This window comes from Tauraco erythrolophus, chromosome 8, assembly GCF_009769465.1.
Source record: "Tauraco erythrolophus isolate bTauEry1 chromosome 8, bTauEry1.pri, whole genome shotgun sequence".
Taxonomy (NCBI): domain Eukaryota; kingdom Metazoa; phylum Chordata; class Aves; order Musophagiformes; family Musophagidae; genus Tauraco; species Tauraco erythrolophus.
The window spans coordinates 26350370-26368507 of record NC_141472.1 but is presented as its reverse complement, the minus strand read 5'-3'; the positions used below and the strand labels follow the sequence as shown (position 1 = coordinate 26368507).

At 38.2% G+C, this 18138-nt stretch overlaps 2 protein-coding genes across 4 annotated transcripts in view; both read right to left on the bottom strand.

Moving 5' to 3' along the window:
* PLA2R1 (phospholipase A2 receptor 1) overlaps nucleotides 1–18138 on the bottom strand; it is a 177778-nt gene that overhangs the window by 72058 nt on the left and 87582 nt on the right. The window lies entirely within an intron of this gene.
* The window catches only part of LY75 (lymphocyte antigen 75), a 46950-nt gene that overhangs the window by 6396 nt on the left and 22416 nt on the right, over nucleotides 1–18138 (bottom strand). For 2 of the 3 annotated variants that reach the window (XM_086615375.1, XM_086615376.1), the window contains 13 exons: nucleotides 17780–17955; nucleotides 16624–16688; nucleotides 15302–15378; nucleotides 14044–14180; nucleotides 12897–13002; nucleotides 10843–11003; nucleotides 10037–10166; nucleotides 7334–7560; nucleotides 4557–4725; nucleotides 2520–2681; nucleotides 1450–1572; nucleotides 825–1019; nucleotides 222–442 (listed from right to left, as the gene is read on the bottom strand). In XM_086615375.1, the coding sequence (XP_086471501.1) occupies nucleotides 222–442; nucleotides 825–1019; nucleotides 1450–1572; nucleotides 2520–2681; nucleotides 4557–4725; nucleotides 7334–7560; nucleotides 10037–10166; nucleotides 10843–11003; nucleotides 12897–13002; nucleotides 14044–14180; nucleotides 15302–15378; nucleotides 16624–16688; nucleotides 17780–17955 (1949 nt within the window). The remainder of the gene's footprint in view (nucleotides 1–221; nucleotides 443–824; nucleotides 1020–1449; nucleotides 1573–2519; nucleotides 2682–4556; nucleotides 4726–7333; nucleotides 7561–10036; nucleotides 10167–10842; nucleotides 11004–12896; nucleotides 13003–14043; nucleotides 14181–15301; nucleotides 15379–16623; nucleotides 16689–17779; nucleotides 17956–18138) is intronic. The other variant, XM_086615377.1, reaches the window with a different exon arrangement.

Genomic DNA, 18138 nt, shown 5'->3' with positions numbered 1-18138 from the left:
TTTTAAAATTTCAAAGATTTGGAAAAATATCTCAGTGTGGCTATGTACACTAAAATCTAATATACTTTAATGTATGTTACATGAGGTTGAAAAGTAGGTAATTTAATACACAGAATAGAAATTCCAAGAAACTGGAAAAAAGCATCAGAAAATGCTTCATATCCTGTGCAGAAAACTATTTAGAAGCTCTGTTACTGAGGTTACCAAGAGTATATACTTACATCATGAACTGACAACCCAAGCCACAGAGGATAGCCATCCTGCTTGACAATATCTTCTAGAAATAACTGTTGAGATTCACTGTGTACACTTGCTAAATCACTCCTATTGTGTCTGCATTCTTTCAATGCCTCATACCATGTTAACTTTTTCTGAAGGATCCTGTATGTCCTGTTTCCATGCAAAATAGACTCAGGCAATGGAGGCTTGTGCTGTTGGGGTCCTATTTCAAAGAATAAGAAGACAAGGAGTTCTGTGCATTTCATTCGTATTACTAGGAACATACAGAAAGCATTAAAATCCATCTATATCAATCAAGCAAGCATTAAAGTGTTCAGTACAAGCCATCAAGTTATCTTTTGCTGCTTTGAACTCTGTGAGCAGTTGATGGAGGAGTACAGCAAACACATTTCCTCCTGATCACAGTATTATAGCAGCGATGCACAGACTGACCATATAACCCCAGAAGCCCGTGACAGCCATGCCAGGCGTTTCACTGGGAGCAAACCCAAAGCCTTATACAGCAGGAACTGCAGAACCAAGACTTAAATTATGACCCTCACCCAACACTCTGATACTACATATAAATCTTCTCTACTACTTACCCCTTTCAATTTTACAGGCAAGAATACTGTATACATTATAGTGGTGAGCATGCCAACTTTGGGAATAATTGTAAATATCCCAAAACCCATCAAGATTTACACCAGCAAAAAAATTGTTCCTCTTTACGTTAGGTCTTCCCAGCCTCCAGTTATTGTAAGTCAGACGAGTTTCATCATACCACTTGAGAACTTTATCTGTGGAAAACATTGCATATGTATTAAAACATTGGCATTATGTGTACAAATACCATTTAACTTTGAATATATTAATGACGTTAACAGATATTCACTTTGGAAAAAATGCAGTGATATTCTAAGTTACTGCAAATCAATTCCATATCCAATGTTAAATATGTTAGCATTACTCATCCAGGCCCTTTTAAGTCCTGCTTTACAGGGAAATCAAATCTAGACTAAACAGAACATACTGGATCCAATTATCACTCAAAGAGAAAGTATGTTCCTTTATTTTCTTCTAGAAGATAAATACAAATATAACACGTTATTATAGGTTTGCATTCAGTTTGACTTTAGTTGTATCCTGAAACATGCAAGAAACATGCCCTTAATGCTGCAAACTTTGTCTCCAATCCAGTTGTTAAGAAAAAACCAACTTAAATCTTACCACTGTCATCATAAATCACACCGAGCCAGACCCACATAGCCAGACCGCTGAATGAATGAAGCTGCTCAGTAACAAAGTTATTCTCTTCTTCATCTCGAACATTCAGAACAAATGCTTCTGGGTCTGTTGAAATTTTTTCAAAATTACTTTCTTACAAATTCACTTCTCAGTTACAAAATAAATATTTTTTTTTTTTTGCTACTATTGTTAATAATTATTACAGATAGATCAAGAGTGTGTAAAGGCTAGACTTTTATAACATAGTAACTAAATGAACCGCATGAAAACAATTTTCAAAGGCATTATCAACAGTGCTTCCTCTAATTTTGTGGATAAGTGAAAGGCATCAGCTCCACAGGTATTTGTGGGTTTTACTGTCACTTCAAGTTGTATATAGTAAAAATTCTCTGCATAGAACATTAAAATATCAGCAATCATTCGTGATTTTCTTGAACCATCTAGTAGAGAAACAGTATTAAGAAAAAAACCTGAAATTGATTCATGGAAAATAAAAACAGTTTCTGGAAAGATGCATGACTGAAGTGTCATGAAAAATGGTTTATTATAAGAGGGAAGCTGCTCCTAAGCTTACACTTTGTTCAGGATGCACAGGAAAAGCCCACGTGCTTTTCTGAATTGAACTATTCTTAACCTGTTTACCTTGTTCACCTAAGTGAACAAGAGGGGAAGAAATACACCATGAAGTAAAATGTGACTGTAAAGCCAGAAGGTTGCCAAGCAGATAACAATTAACCAACCTATTCAAGATTTACATGTTATAAAGAGGGAAAAAAAACAACCCCAAACTTCCAATTTTTCAGAGATCTCAGAATTCAATAGTTCCTACCCATCTCTCTCAAACTCTCCTACCCATGCTCTGGAGCTTTTTTTCCAGAGTCGTGCAAGGGAAAACAGCATTAGGCAGCGCAACACTAATGCACGTTTCCAAATGCTAAACCTTTCTCAACTCTCACTTTGCTGTCATTGTAAAACAGTGACTCAGATCTAACCCTCATCTCCCTTAAGCTGATATAAGTCCATAAATACCTGTAATATGACAAAGTACTTACTCATTTTCTTGCATAAATGATGAGCTTCTTGAGACTTCATTTCTCTCCATCTATTTTTTGTTATCATAAAAGTGTAACAATTGTTTCTAAATGATATCCAGGGTGTATTTTTAATTTTATGTGGGCACTTAACTTGCGTAACTTGTTCTTTTTCAATTTTCTCTAAGAAAAGGAAAGATGATGTTCAAGACATGACTTATTAATAACAACACTTGACCTTACACACCATAGAACACTTTCAGGTACCATTTAAAAACATGCAAGACAAATCAAGCACCATCCTCTTGCCCTAGTTTCAGCTGGGACAGTTTTTCTTTTTAGCAGCTAGAATAGCACTATGTTTTGGGATTTGGTATGGGTTTTGTTATGAGAAAACTGTTGATAGTGCACTTATGTTTATTGTTGGTGCTGAGACATCAAGGACCTTTGAGCGTCCCATGTTTTGCCAGTTTGCAGAAGCACAATAGGCTGAAGGGAGCATAGCTGGGGCAAAGGGTACACAATTCCGCTTGTGATTGCAACTTAGACTTAAAATTGAAGGCTAAATTGGCCAATGGAATATTTCATATCATGCAATGTCATGCCCAGTATACAGATAGATGAGAGCTGACTGTGATGTTGGAAAGTGTCTCTCTCTTTCTGGGGACTCTCTTGGTCTCTCATAGTTCTCTCTCTCTCTCTCTCTCTCTCTCTCTCCAGGCCTCTCACTCATCCAGGATTGTGGTTTCGGGACCTACCTGTTTTAGGATCGCTTGCTGGGACAGGGCAGGCATTTGTCACCAGTTGGTGAGCAATTACACTGTGCATCACTTGTCTGTATATATTATTATCATTATATATTTTTTCATATTTTATAATTATATAATTATTAATTAGAAATATTAAATTGTTCTTAACTCACAAGTCTCACTGCTTTTTCCCCTTTAATTCTCTTCCCCATTTCCCAGGGGGTAGGTGAGGGTCAGCCTTAAATCAAGACACCTCTAAATGTATAATACATTGTTGGTTTCAGTTTTCTCATGATGGTGATTTTTTTTAAAGTAACAAAGCCAGCAGTAAGCATTATTAAAGAATAGAGATGCTTACTGCTCACAATTGTTATGTTACATATGTTTAAGAATATAATCCCTACATAAAAGTGCTAAATGTGGACCAGTAACTAAAAACTGTTAGGGCTTCTTGTATAAAGGCAGATCACCATAACAACTAAGCTACTTCATAGCTGGCAATACATCTCAGTTCTGTGGCTTTAATACTTGAGAAGTGAGAAGGACTCTTCCTGCAGTTGCTCAGATTACAAGCACAAAATAATTAAGGACGTCACAATGCCAAGTACACACCTTACAGTGACTCAGTATATACAATAATGGCTTAACTGTGTCCTGTCATGGAAAAAACAAAACAAAACAAAAACTAAAACAAATTATAATGGTCTCATGGGGAAGAAATCTGTGATGATCTCTCAGAAAGATCTTTTATTTTTCAGAAAAGGGCCATGCTTCATATGTATCCGCCCCTCAAAGATGTCCCGCTATATCCCTACCTGTCTTGTTATAATTGGGATAAATTTAGAAGGGTTCTGTGAACTGCAGATGACTTTAATTTACACCTTTCAATTCAGCATCTACCTTTCTTCTTCACATAGTCATGTACCTCCTCCCTATATAGACTCCCATGTCTGAAGGAATTTCAGGAAGTCCCCATATTAAGATATAAATAGTGCACAGGTAGCTGAACCTTCTTCCATATGCAAGTGGAGGAGAATAGTATGCAAGGATCTTACAAAAACAGCACAAAGGTAGAATCAGTTGACAATATGAAGGGTACAGTCTGGCCCAAAGCACTCATGCTGAATTAATTTGTAAGGAACACATGGATTAAGACCAACAAGTGCAACCTGGAGCATTCAAATCAGCCTGTCTCAGGAAATGTAAGCTAAAAAAAGTTGCAGTTTTGAAGTTACAATCTGCAAGTATCAAATAGGCTTTATAATAAAACAAAATTCAGCTTTTGTAAGTATTATGCGAGGATACATACTTTCTGATGCGTAGCAAATAGCACCTCGAGTTTCAGAGGAACAGTCAGAAGTTTTCCAGAAGCCATCAATATCCAAAAACACGCATTCTTCGCTTGTTTCTTCATCATCTTCAGACCAGCGGCTAAAACTAACATGTTTCCCATCCAGCCAGCCATAATGTTTTCCACCCTAGCATTGTACAAGTAAAAGGAATGAGCTTACATAGTAAAAACCATTAGGTACAGAAAATGACATGATAATATATTTACATTGGCTAGACATCTACAGCATCTCTGGTGAGAACTCTAAATTGTTCTGCTGCCCTTGTGATCTGATCTGCTGCTCACAATATAACAAGCTTCGTCATTTAAGTTTTGCTGTTGCAAAAATACGAGTCAGAAGTGAATGGCAAATAATCAAACGTTGATGTTGAACTACCATGCTCATGGAGGAACGCCTGGCAATGACATGTCCAAAAGTATATCATTTGCACCTGCCAATCAATGGTGGATATAATTATCTCATCTTGGAAAACTGATAATATCTGAAAATGAGGCCCAGTCTCAGTTACTCCACACTGAGTTGAAAGTAATCTATTAAATACTTAACTGATTTAATAAATCAGATGTGTTCCTGCCCTGGAGGATGCAGAAGGAATAAGAAAAAACCCACATACAACAAACACACCATCCTCTAAGAATCTTACACTTAAAAGTTTTCTTCAGGAAATCCCCCTGCCACTTTGTAATTTAATTTATCCTGTATCTACCTTCTGCCTGTGATTCCAGCACTGGAGTAACAAGTTCTGTTGACCACCTTCATTATAATTTCCTTTCATGTGACTTTTTAATTGTGCCCAAATAATGAAGTGTTGCAATAGTGAAAAGCCAGTGCATGCCTCAGTTGTACGCAGCAAAATGAATCATTTGATCTTCACTTACAGGTAAAGACTCAAAAGAGGAGGGAAAATAGGTTGTTCTGGTTTCCCCATCTTCACTAAATGCTGGTTCCTTTTAAAAATATTCTTCATGAAGTGTATACTCGAATTTCTATTTTTTTTTCCCTCTACTTTGCCTAGTATACTCAGTAGTCCATTACTGACATAGGAAGACCAACACCGCAGATGCTGATTGAGCACCATTAAACTTTGTAGGTAAGGCACTTCTCAAATAAATTTTAACCTTTTTTTTTATTGCAATTATCTCAAGATTCACGTGCTTGACAAAAAAGACAAACCCTGTAAGCAAGCCCAATTAATTTCACTAACAGCTGAGAAAGCTCTCAGTATGCAGTGAAGATCTTGAAGAGGTCCTCTGGCTAATAAAGGCAAAGCAGTACCTCCTGTACTGACTTTTCCCAAGACAAACAAACAGAAGAAAAAAGGAAAACCCACTGACTCATCTCAGGGGTGTCTCCTTCTAACTCAAAACACAGGCACGAATAAGATGGAGTAACAACACAGACTAAGTTAAACTTTAGAAATGTATCTCCAGAAGCGTTAAATGATTCACTTTGGATTTTATTTGCCACTTCTAGCTTCTCCCTTTTAAAACAGATTTTGGGTTGCCTTTCTAGAGTGGTACAGTAAACAGTGGTGATGCTATTAAACGGCAACACTTATTAGTGTTGACCTACATATATACTGCATTAGACCTTGATAGGCTTGAGAAATGGGCCAGTGCAAACTGCATGAGCTTCAACAAGTCAAAATGCAAGGTCCTTCACCTGGGTCGGGCCAATCCTAGGCACTAATACAAACTGGGCACAGAGTGGGTTGAGAGTAGCCCTGAAGAGAAGGATTTGGGGGTGTTTATAGATGACAAGCTCAACATGAGCCGGCAGTGCACTCATGCGGTCCAGAAGGACAACCGCATCCTGGGATGTATGAAGAGAAGCATGGTCAGCAGGTTGAGAGAGGTGATTCTCCCCCTTTAATCTGCTCTTGTGAGACACCACCTCAAATACTGCATCCAGTTCTGGTGTCCCCACCATAAGAGAGACATAGATCTGTTGGAGCGTGTTCAGAGGAGGGCCACAAAGATGATCCAGGGGCTGGAGCACCTCTGCTACGAGGACAGGTTGCAGGAACTGGGATTGTTCAGCCTTGAAAAGAGAAGACTTTGGGAGGACCTAATAGCTGCCTTCCAATACCTGAAGGGAACCTACAGGAAGGCTGAGGAGGGACTTTTTACAAGAGCGTCCACTGATACGACCAGGGCGAATGGGTTTAATTTGAAGGAGAACAGATTTAGATTAGATCTTAGGAAGAAATTCTTCAGTACGAGGATGGTAAGACTTTGGAATAAATTGCCCAGAGAAGTTGTGGATGCCCCCTCCCTGGAGGTGCTCACGGCCAGGTTGGATGGAGTCTTGAGTAGCCTGATCTAGTTGAGAGGCGTCCCTGACCATGACAGGGAGGTTGGATTAGATGATCTCTAAGGTCCCTTCCAGCCTATGCCATTCTATGATTCTATGACTACTCATTTGTTAACAAAACAGACAAAGATGATTCAGTGATCTATGTTGCTGCTATCCTACAACATATCCTTTCATCCTATAATCTTTCAAAAGAATTGTCTCCTCATCATCAATCCATCCAGTGGAGTTCAGCAACTATTGTAACTTGGAGAACTGAAAATTTAGAACATTCATCTTGAGACTCTTGAGATGGTTATCCCTAAATGAGAACAGTTACCCCAGAAATTATTTTTTCATTGCATTTCTTTATCCCAGTTTCAATTTCACACAACTCTAAAAATTACCCTAAGCCACAGTCTGAGGGAAAAACAAAACTTACATCTCTGCTGAAAAGTCCAATCCATAGCGGGTAATTACGAAGGGCAGCCTGAACAGCAAGAAAAGCCTGCTGGAACTGATCTGTGATGCTAACCAGCTGCATCTTATTATTTATGCATGCAGCCATTGCATCATTCCAGGACAAATTCTTCAGAATTACCATGTATTGAACATTTTGATAGCTCAATGTTTCATTAAAGACTTGCTCTGTCTGGTTATCAGCAGTTCCTATATGTAAGAAAGAAATCCAGTTATTAGGTGGTTAAACACTGAAATACATTTTAAACTCCCAATTTCTCTGTAACAAACAGAAAAACCTGTTCAAATTCCCCCTAGGAAAAAAAAAAATTAGACAGTAGATTATGCTAATAGTCACGGTTAGAAGCAAATATCTTTGACATTTTAGATAGAAAATACATAAAAGAAAAAAGTAATAAGGATTATTTTCAGCCAATCTATTTTTTTATATCTTTCTCTCACCTTTGGTTCACATCTTTTTATATTTGCTATTTTTAACTAACTGCTAAAAAACGTTATAAATTCTATTTATTGAATGAAGAAATATTCTATAACTTTAATTAAATACATGAATGGCAGAGAGTGACTGCTCTCTGCTGCAACATAGCAACAGCTAAACTTGACTCATTTATCTCTGTGGAGCCTGTGGATTTAGGCTTATGTGAATCTAATGGGCCACGAAACTTGTCTACACAGATCGTAGTACAGCACAGTCCCAGAATCCCTTACTGCCATCCATGGGTATAGCAGGAATTGATTTTGCCCCTACATGTGCTTAATCAATTGCAGAAAACCCACCTTGCACAGAGAGAGGTATAATTCACGATTTGTGCTGTAAGCACTGAGGGTTATCAGTTACTGGCATCATAACTGAAGGCATATAGCTCAGTGATGCATAGCAACTGCAGTTAATAAAAGACGCAAACATTCTCATGGATGGTAAATTAAAGCATGCAAATCCAGTAACCCCCCAAATTATACACAACCAAAAATAAATTGGCTCTCCAAAAGGGAGGAAAACCCTGACTCAAGTAGAAAAAAGCTCACTGAGAGAGGAGGTGGAAAAAAAACCCACAAAACTCCATAAATAACAGGATATAGATGGCTGATTGACAGGCTGACAAGGCCATTTTCCAAAACACGACAACAGAAACATAATATTAATTTGATATCTACAGCTTTCAATAGATCAGAAAAGTGACAAGGCTGAAACAGATTGTTTCCAGTGGTTTGTGTCTGCTGCCAAATGCTTTCATTTAGTAAAGAGCTAAAACCAAAAACCATGGAACTAAGGGTGCCATCACACACCAAGAGGTACCAAATTGGAAACAAGGTAGTAAGGAAAGTGTCCATTTCTGAAAGAAGTAGTTGCCAATGATTAACGTCTCAAGAAGTTCTGCAAATCACCAGCATGCCAAGATTTCCAAGGAATACGAATCGTCTTTTTCCCTAGAATAAACCCCTAGGCAACCTGGACTCTCTCACAGCTGTCTCTACAACCTGCTGAGGTCCCTTCCAACCCGAATTATCCTTAGATCCTTAACACAAGATGATATAAGATGACCGTACAAGATGACTGTACCAGGACACATTCTCTGGCAGTCCAAAGACCTTTCTCATTACACCTTCTACAGCTCTGGCAAGGAAGAAGTGCTTAGTATTTTAGCCAGCCCAGCCTGACATTGATCTACACAGACAAATTGTCAACCTCCTATTAATAAAAATCCTCTTTTCAAATTTTTATGACTACATCTCTTCCATCTGGACCTCTACTCCGGACACCTGAAATTTGTGAAGTATTTGGTACTGAAACAAAGAAGATTTCTTGTGTTAGCAGGGTAGAGTGGAATCTCATTGCCTATTTGAGAATGAAAAAGGTGGGCACATTCTTGGGTGTTTTGCACACCTGGTCTGTTTTGGGGCTTTTTTTTGTTTTGGCTTGTTTTTTTTTTTTTTTTAAAGGATTATTTATATAGAGGAACATACTCAGAGAAGTGGATATGCTGAACATTAGCCCATAACAGTAATTAAATGTGTATAATAGCTATATGCGTTTGATCCGATTCCAGTAATTGGTATCCACCAACACACATGGCTGCATCACAATATTATTTTTATTTCAGATTAAGAAAACCCACTCACACCAACAGATCTCTATGAAGCTAGGGAAGACTACTTCACTCCAAACTATCACTCTCCATGTATGCCCTCAAGGTTTGCTTTGGGGAGACAGATTTCAACATTAAGAGCATATGATACCTCATATTCTGATAGTGCTAAAACCCACAGGATAAGTTTAAAGAGGATGGAAATATTGAGTTTCCTTCCCAGGGCTTCTTACTTCCACAGTTCTGGAGAGGAAAAGGGAGTCACTTGTTCCATCCCTTGATGTACCTGACCTCTATAGCCACAGAGCATTAAAGCCCCATCTGATCAAATATGTTTCCAATGAAACCACACAGATTCCCTTTGAACTGGGCTATGAAAAACAAAAGGGAAAATACTGAATGGCTAAGAAAATAGGTCCCAGATCATCATCCACACTCTGCTCTTCCAAAATTTACCTGCTCAGTCTCTACAAGAATCTTGCTCTTCCAGCACAACAATTTACATGCATTAAAAGGTCTGGCACATGCATCTTAACTGTAAACTCTGTCTGTAACTTATTTTGACTCTTCAGACTTACCCATAGGCCGCTGGCATATACCCAAGAAGTGCCTGTCGGCACAAGCAGTGAAATTCCACGTTCCAACATACTGTGATTTGGGATCATTGAGGATTACACCACACTGATTGTTAAATTCCTCATCAAAAAGCTGAAAACCAGAAATACACTTATCAGACTCAAATAAGGCATAAACATACTTGTGTAGAGAAGGTGGAGTAATAGGAGGCTAGGAGAACCCGAGCTGTCTGAACTTGTTTAAGAAGTTTCAAAGGAGTGGTGCAATACAGCCTACCTATTTTACAAACACTACCAGGTGCCTGGATTCAAAAAGAATTCATAAGTTAAATACAGGGGAGAATATTAAATGAAGTGATTTAACAGTTAAAATAAATCTTGTTTGTAGGTGTGATCCGATTACATTTACTATGCTTCACCTTGGGTAGAGCAGCAAGCAAAATACCCACGTATAATGGTTTACAGATGAATTCTAAGTGTAACTGAACCAAGAATTATTGATGACATCTTTTTGATGACTGCTTTCATATAGTCTTTAAATTGCAAATAGAAGTTTCAGAAAAGTCACTAAATAGTTGTTTCAGCTTTTCTCATTAACCCTTCAGTGTTTCGTATCTCAGGTCAGAAGCCGTCATCCAAATAAAGCTAAACAGAACTCCATTGCTGTCAGTCACCATGTTTGCCAGCTAAAATCATTAACTTGGGGATTTGGTTTGTTACATATATTTTGCCTTTTTTTTTTTTTTATACAGTCAATAGTTCAAATTTCACTACTAAATAGTCAAGAGAAGTCAAAAGTCAGAACTTACGTCCAGTGGAATTTTTCTTAATCTTCCTGTCAGGAGTGGGTGAAAGTTACTATACAACAGTCGGCTCTCATCTATCCATTTGTTTTCCCTTGTGCTGAACAGAAACTGCAAACCAATCCAAATATCTTTTGGCATACCAGGAAGCAAGGATGTTATATAATCTGTTGGGCAGAACAGTAAACATACTGTGGTTCAGAGAACAACAGTAAACATCTGAAAAAACACTTCACATAAACAAGATAACGCAACTCCCATTAATCTTTATGATTGCCAAATGCTTATCATCCCTTCCTTCCATAAGATAACACTTTTCACGTTCATTTTATTCCAAAGGAGCAGACTGCTGGTATTTGTCCTTCAAATTCTCAGCTGAGGAGCAGGTAGTGAATTTAATCTTTTTCTTGCCCACTACTTTGTATTCTTGCACTTACATTCAAATTTCAGAAGCTGTTTTTCCACAGGTCTGCAAGACCTTTTATTGTCTCTGCAGAGATAATAGAAGAGCTGCCTCCTGCCCTCTCTGAACCATCTCTCATCTTTCTCGCTTCCTGATGTATAGCATAAATTAGAACCACTTCTTGGAGTCTGGCAGAGTTTGCCCACTCCACCATCAAAGAAAACAGGACAGGACAAAGGAACTCAGGCTTGGGTGGGAAAAAAAAAAATCAGCCAGGAAAACCTTAAATCAGACCCCTCTTAGTGAGCATTCTGTGATGAAACAATGGGCTTCGGTAAGCCTCCTCAGGCACCAAAGGCATTCCCTGAGCTTGTCTAGATTAGGAAGACAAATTGAAGCTATGCAATGAGCTACTGCTGACATGTCTTAACTATTGCCCACATGCCAGACTAGCCACAGCCTATTTTCTGAGGCAGACAAAGCCATTGAAGATTTTCGTGTCAGAGCTAGCCAGTCACCTATTGTCACTGGAAAAAGCAGAAGCAGCCTACGGAAAGAGGCATGCTTCTTTAAGAGGACCATGCCTGCTTTCCATATAGGTGACCTCCACTACAGGAGGGGAAAGAAAAACAGACAAGAAACAGTAACAAACACTTCCATGTGCACCAAACAAGGCAAAAGACCCCGTAACATTTCAGAACTGCTATGCTTTTGCAATCTTAAAAGCATCCAAAAACATGCAGGACTCAGACATTTATGTTCCTGTATGGTTGCAACCCTATTCCTCCTCAATAACAGCAGTAAAAAAACCTACCACTCAGCCACTGCCTGCAGGTACACCAGTGGCTTCCCTAGTGCACTTTCCATATCCCATTTGGCAAGAAGTTATGTGCTTATAGATAGATATACCCGCAGAGAACTGCTAGTTATCCGCAAGAATATAGATGCAAATACAGCTGTCTCATTCAGCAGTTTATTGCTGAATACTACTTGCAGCCAATGTGAACATGCTTCTTCCTCACTGCATTGACCTCAGTGACTCCAGCCTGTATGACAGCTGAGAGGCAGGTCCCAAAGGTGGAACAACTCTGTTTTGCAATCCCCCCGCCTTCCATCCTCCTACCAGTGTCCTGGAGAGCTTGCAGGTGGTCAGTTTAGACACACTGCCATATTAAGCTGCTCAGCACACTTTGACACAGAGGGTCCTGTATGCTTCAGCAGTCATTGTGTTTGCCATCTTGTTCCCAGAGACAGCCGAGCTTGTCTTGGAAGCAGCTCCTCAGGTGATTTTCACAGCGCAATGTCTACAGTCTCAGTTATGCTTTAACTTGCAAAGCAAAATATAGGAATTCTTCATTCAGTAGCGACCCTTCTATCCTCAACTCTTAACACAAGGTTTTACAATTTTTTCTTTTTATAACAAGATCACACAGAGAAGTTGCTCTTCAAATTGGCTCAAATGTTTGCTGACTGCATTCCCATGTTATGTTTCCACTGAAGCAACAGACAACACATTTTTAACTGGTCTTGGGTTTTTAGAATACTCCCAGTATGCCTATAGATAGCCAAGTGATTTTATGCTCAACTTTTTAAGTAGAATATACTGAATTCAGAAGAGAAGCTGCATACTAAAAGTGCCCCCAGTTCACCATCATACCTTGCTCAGCTTGATTGGAGATAGATGGAAGAGAGCCTCCAAAAGTTACACACTTCTCATTAGCTGCATTAAATGTTAAATATTCGGGTTTCATCTTTAGAAAACACTGTGAAATAAACATAATGAAACTGATTTTTATCCTACCATTGCTTCCTAAGAAATAACTCATAAGAAAACGTTCTTAAACCAATTCTAAAAACTCACTCATTTCCTGCAATAACATACAATTACTTTTCTCAGAAAGCAAGCAAACTGACACTAGCTGCATGCATTTCTTAGATTCAACAGAATAGCTAAATATAAAATGATCCCACTGACTAAGTCCTCATTCACTGAGGATTAGAATTCAGTAATTTTTAATTGGCTACATCAGGATCAAATATGCTTTTAAGAACAAGAATTTACACATGAACTCTTAAGTCAGACAGGGTTGGGCCAGAAACCTGTACTGTAATGCATTACCTTTTGGGAGAAACTACAAGGGAACTCAAAAGCTGTGTTCTGCAATGATGTGAAGTAAATTTGCAAACCTTGGCACAACATAATGTGCAGATTTGATGCATGCTCCTTCTTATATACAGAATAATGGTGGGCCAAATAATAGGAATCAGTCACACTAAGACCTTATACGACTGCCTTAAAATACAGTACTGAAATATACTGGACTATGGCTTCTGACCTGTTGTTTCATTCTTAAAAGCTACTTCTAATTCTCAAGTGAGTTAAGTCCATAAGGCAACTTAGGAAGCAGAGCGTCTGTCACCTTGCTCCCTGCCTATAATTACTCAGTGACAGAATCGAGATGCTTCTGCCACAGAAAGTTCATCCTCTCCCTTTCTAATCCTTCTTTTCCTTCAAAGCAGAGCTCAAGATTAGACAACAGAACCAACGTTCTTGGACCTAAATATGTGATGATGGGAAGGCAAAAAATTACTGAAGATTGCGGCTTTGAAATTAAGAAACCATCAATCCTGAATAAGGGACAGAGAAGTGGGTGAGATGATTTTAATCACTACAGTTTTCAAAAGCCACCTCCCAGTCCATTCCTGAACACAGAGGCCACTTCCTCACCTTTTTCAGCAGAGCACTCCAGCTTAGTGGACTATGAAAAATAGGTAAGGATGATCGATCTGTATTATCTCTGTACCTTATTCCGGAACTGACGCCAATCTTTAGGGCAACCTCCTCTGACAGGGCGGTAACTGGGATCATGTTTCTCTAATAAGGAGGCATTATTTTTTTCACAGATGAAGGGCAGTTTCACATTACAGTTAACTGGGTAGTCTGCAGAAATAGAAGTTGTAAAAAACAGTTATGGTAATGCCTATCATGCTCCAATTGTCATCTACACATGACATGACAGAGACTGATCTGAAGCAAAGTGCTTTTCAGTGCAACCACAGTGAAGTACTCTGCAATCTAAAGCACCAAAAGTAACAGCAAAGTAAAAGACAAATGCAAATTATTTATAACAGCCAGTAATATAATATTCCTAACGATCCAGAGTCTGATTCCTTACTTCCAGTAGTAACATTTTGTATAGGCAAAGATAACTTCAAAACAGAAAAATCATGAAATAAGAAGATTTTGAATATGAGGACTAACCTCATATTCTGGCATAGAGGGTGTGTAACCTAAAGGTCATTAAAGCCAAAAGGAATCCTTTAACATCCACATGGAGAGCATTTGGCCTGTACTGCTTTACATAACTCCTACAGTAGCTAGACTGGCTTCGTAGTCAAAAGCAATTTTTGGCTAATAGGCATGAAAACAGGTCAGCAGCATACAACAGAATAACAGGGAAAATGTGCTTTACAATGGAAATGATGAAGCCAGGGGTTCTCCAGGGGTTATACATTTTCCCCAATATAAAACAATGTTGAAAAAAGGAAATAAGAAACTTCAAGTACCACCAGGTGGCATTTCCATTACTTTGTGTACCTCTTCCAGTATGACCCCAGCAATTAATGAAGTTTGCATCTCCAGACACATATGTGGTTTCAAATGTTCAGTCAAGCTCCTCTAACTAATACAACTCTTAAGACTTAATTTCCAGAGCTCAGAGTATGTACCAAAACACAAAAAGGTAACCACCAAAACCAGGTTTCACCTAATTAATTTATGTTGCAAAAAGAGCAACAATCACAAAAATTAGTCATCTGAATTCAGGTTTGCCTCTGTTCATCAAGAAACATTACCATGGCTTCTACCATGAGGAAGAAATAAATGATTCAAAATTCAATCATATTATCATCAAGAAGACATTCACTTCCAATTCAATATCAACTCACATTCAATATAAGAGTTTGGGCAGAAGATTAATTACTTTTTTATTTTAAATATACTATACTATACTATAATATAATAACGACAGATAGGAGTGAATAAAATAAAACAAGTCTTACCTCTATACCAGTTCTTTCTAGAAACATACCAGCAATCTCTCAGGAATCGATCATGGAAGCGCGAAAATAACTGTAAACTGGATATAAACATTCCAGAGTCAATCTCCAATCAAACTCAGATAGCAACAGAGCCAGTGCAAACAAAAATTTGGGCTGGTAACTGTTTCTAGGAGATGCCCTACAATACTGGTAAGGACAGGGGGGGGAAAACTAGACTAGGAAAAAGTATGTGGTAGGTTCAGTAGTTAAGCACCATGCCCAAATTAACTTTGCTGAGGGATGTGCAGAACGAGGGTATCAGATTATTTATCATCATGCTGCAGTCACAGCACATAGTCAGGGCAAGCGAGGAGAATGGGCAATAGCCCTTGTTTTATTTTCGCAGTAGTGAAATATTGACACGGTATTTTGGAAACTGAAGAATGTTCCTTGTAAGAAGCCCGTGATCCTTTGCTGCAGCCATGAATGGCATGATGCAAGGTTTGCTGTGATTCCTCTCAGCTCTACAGTGCTATACCATAAACCCTCCAAGATTTTGGCACCACCTAACTGGAAGACTGATGTCTTAAATCAATTTCCCACTCCCTGTTCTCAGGTATTTCCCAGGTATCCTCAGAGCTAATAGACAGGGTTCTTTTCAAATTATTTTTTTTTCAGTTCCCCAATTGCTAACAGAACATAGAATTTGGCTTAAAAATCCAATAAAAGCATTTTAAAGATCAATGGAACACATTAGCTACTATGACCACAGATTTCAAGGTTTCAAGGATTCATATGACAAGACTAAGATGTCAAAATCCACTAGCCTGAAACCTAGAGGCTCCGATAGACACACAAGAAATGGATTATGAATTCAGCTATTAAGTTATTATGAATTAGATTTTAGATGTCAATAATGCTTGTAATGGGAATAGAATTCAGAATTTGGCAGCTAATTAAAATATTTCAGCAATATTTGAAACATACCCACTTTCTAATTGCACATCCATACTATCTTACTCACTATTTGCTTTGTCTGAGCACTACACAGCTCTGTTCTCTCTGTTTTAGGTACTCGATTGTCTAAGTTCAGCCTAGCAAGAATAGGTGCAGGTACATGCGAACAAAAGTAGAGAACAGTGGTCACTGAATAACGCTGTATGTTTTTCTAGCTTAGTTCAAATTATTTATCTTACTTCTTTGTGATGATACAGAAGAAGTAATTTTTTACAAATTTGGGGATAAAATATTTTCTTTTGGAAGCTATTCTAGTTAATTATATTCCTAAAAAAAATCACATCAAAAAGGCTTACAATAAAGCATCACATAATTATTCTACATACGGTGAATGATAGCTGTAGCCATAATCAATAAACTTCAGCCACCACTTCTGTTCGCTGTTCGATAACTGTAGAAATAAAGAACAAAAAACCCAGTACTTTACAACTCAAAGAGCTCCAGACTCTACCAAGGATAAGCCAATGACAAAATTAATTTTGATTTAAAATGTTTCTAAAATGTCCAGGAATTACTATTCTTCGGCAATAGAAAAGGATACAGTTTGAGACTGATACACCAAGTAGATGGACTCCTGCACCTACTAGAATAAAAAAGCCCATATTTTCCACTGTGCTGGATAAAGCTACAGGAAATCTTGCAGCACTGTCTTAAATGGGTGTTAAATACACCATTCCCACAAAATTCATAGCAGTAACTCTACCAGACAACCAGGACATAGCTGCAAGCTGCCTAAAGCTGATGTGGTTCTACAGAGGCCTTCTTTTCTTCCTCAGAATAATCCTGTTCTTCCAGCAGATAGTCTGACAACAAATAGTTCATGAAAAGGTTAGAGGTGTAGCAGGTCAAATCCTCGATTTCTCTGGCCTTGCAACTTCTTCCAGGTAACTTCTTTTCAGGAGAAATTTCATGAAGAGAGCTTACAAGTTGCTAATTTCACAAAATTATGTCTCACAAGCAGTAGCACTGAAGAAAGGTAGTAACAGAGGTGCTGAAACTTGAAGTGTTTTGCTAAGATTCCTTAAAAGAATGTACTTTGATGCTATGAATACCACAAACCCCTTTCCGTAAAGGCTACCAGATCATCATGCACTTCTGTTTAAATTCTCTCATCAAGTGAAAAATGATGGGCTGTCCTGTGCATAAAATTAAGAACTGGCACAATTGTTGGTGAAGTATTTGCAGACAACGGGATGCTTTCATGGTCGTCTTGTTATGACACTTTCTCTCCATTTAGAGGTGGTGGTTGTTTTCTTTTTTCATGTTGTTAAGGCTACTTCCAAATTTAAAAATTCTTTTACAAGACTGATACTAAAACAACTCTCTTTCAACTCATCTTTTCCTTTTAAGTACAACTAAAAACTATTAAGGTCAACAAGAAAAAGAAAGAAATTAAGGATTAACATTTTCTTATATAGGACAACTGGCAAGAAAATTTCCCGATAGTGGAAAGTATCTGTTAAATAGATTACACCTCCTTACCTTTTCTATTTGAGATAGGATTGTCCTCAGTTTTGGGTAAGACTCCACAGAGGCTAAATCACTATCATTTTTTTGACAGTAGAAAATAGCTTCCTGGAAGCTCAGGTTTTTATCTGGTACAAACCACAGCTCTGCTCCATCGACAACAAGTGGGGCTCCATGAATTCCGATTTCATCTATGCAGAAAAAATATCACATGCGTAAGAAATCAGTTCTGAAAAATTCATCCTTTCTTTTTCTAAATGTAATAAGAAATTTCAGTGTGACGCTGGGAAGTACCAACACTTCTCCTTGCATTCTGAGCGCTCTCAGAATCAAATTCTATCAGTCATGACTTGCGCTGGTATCAAATAGGTATT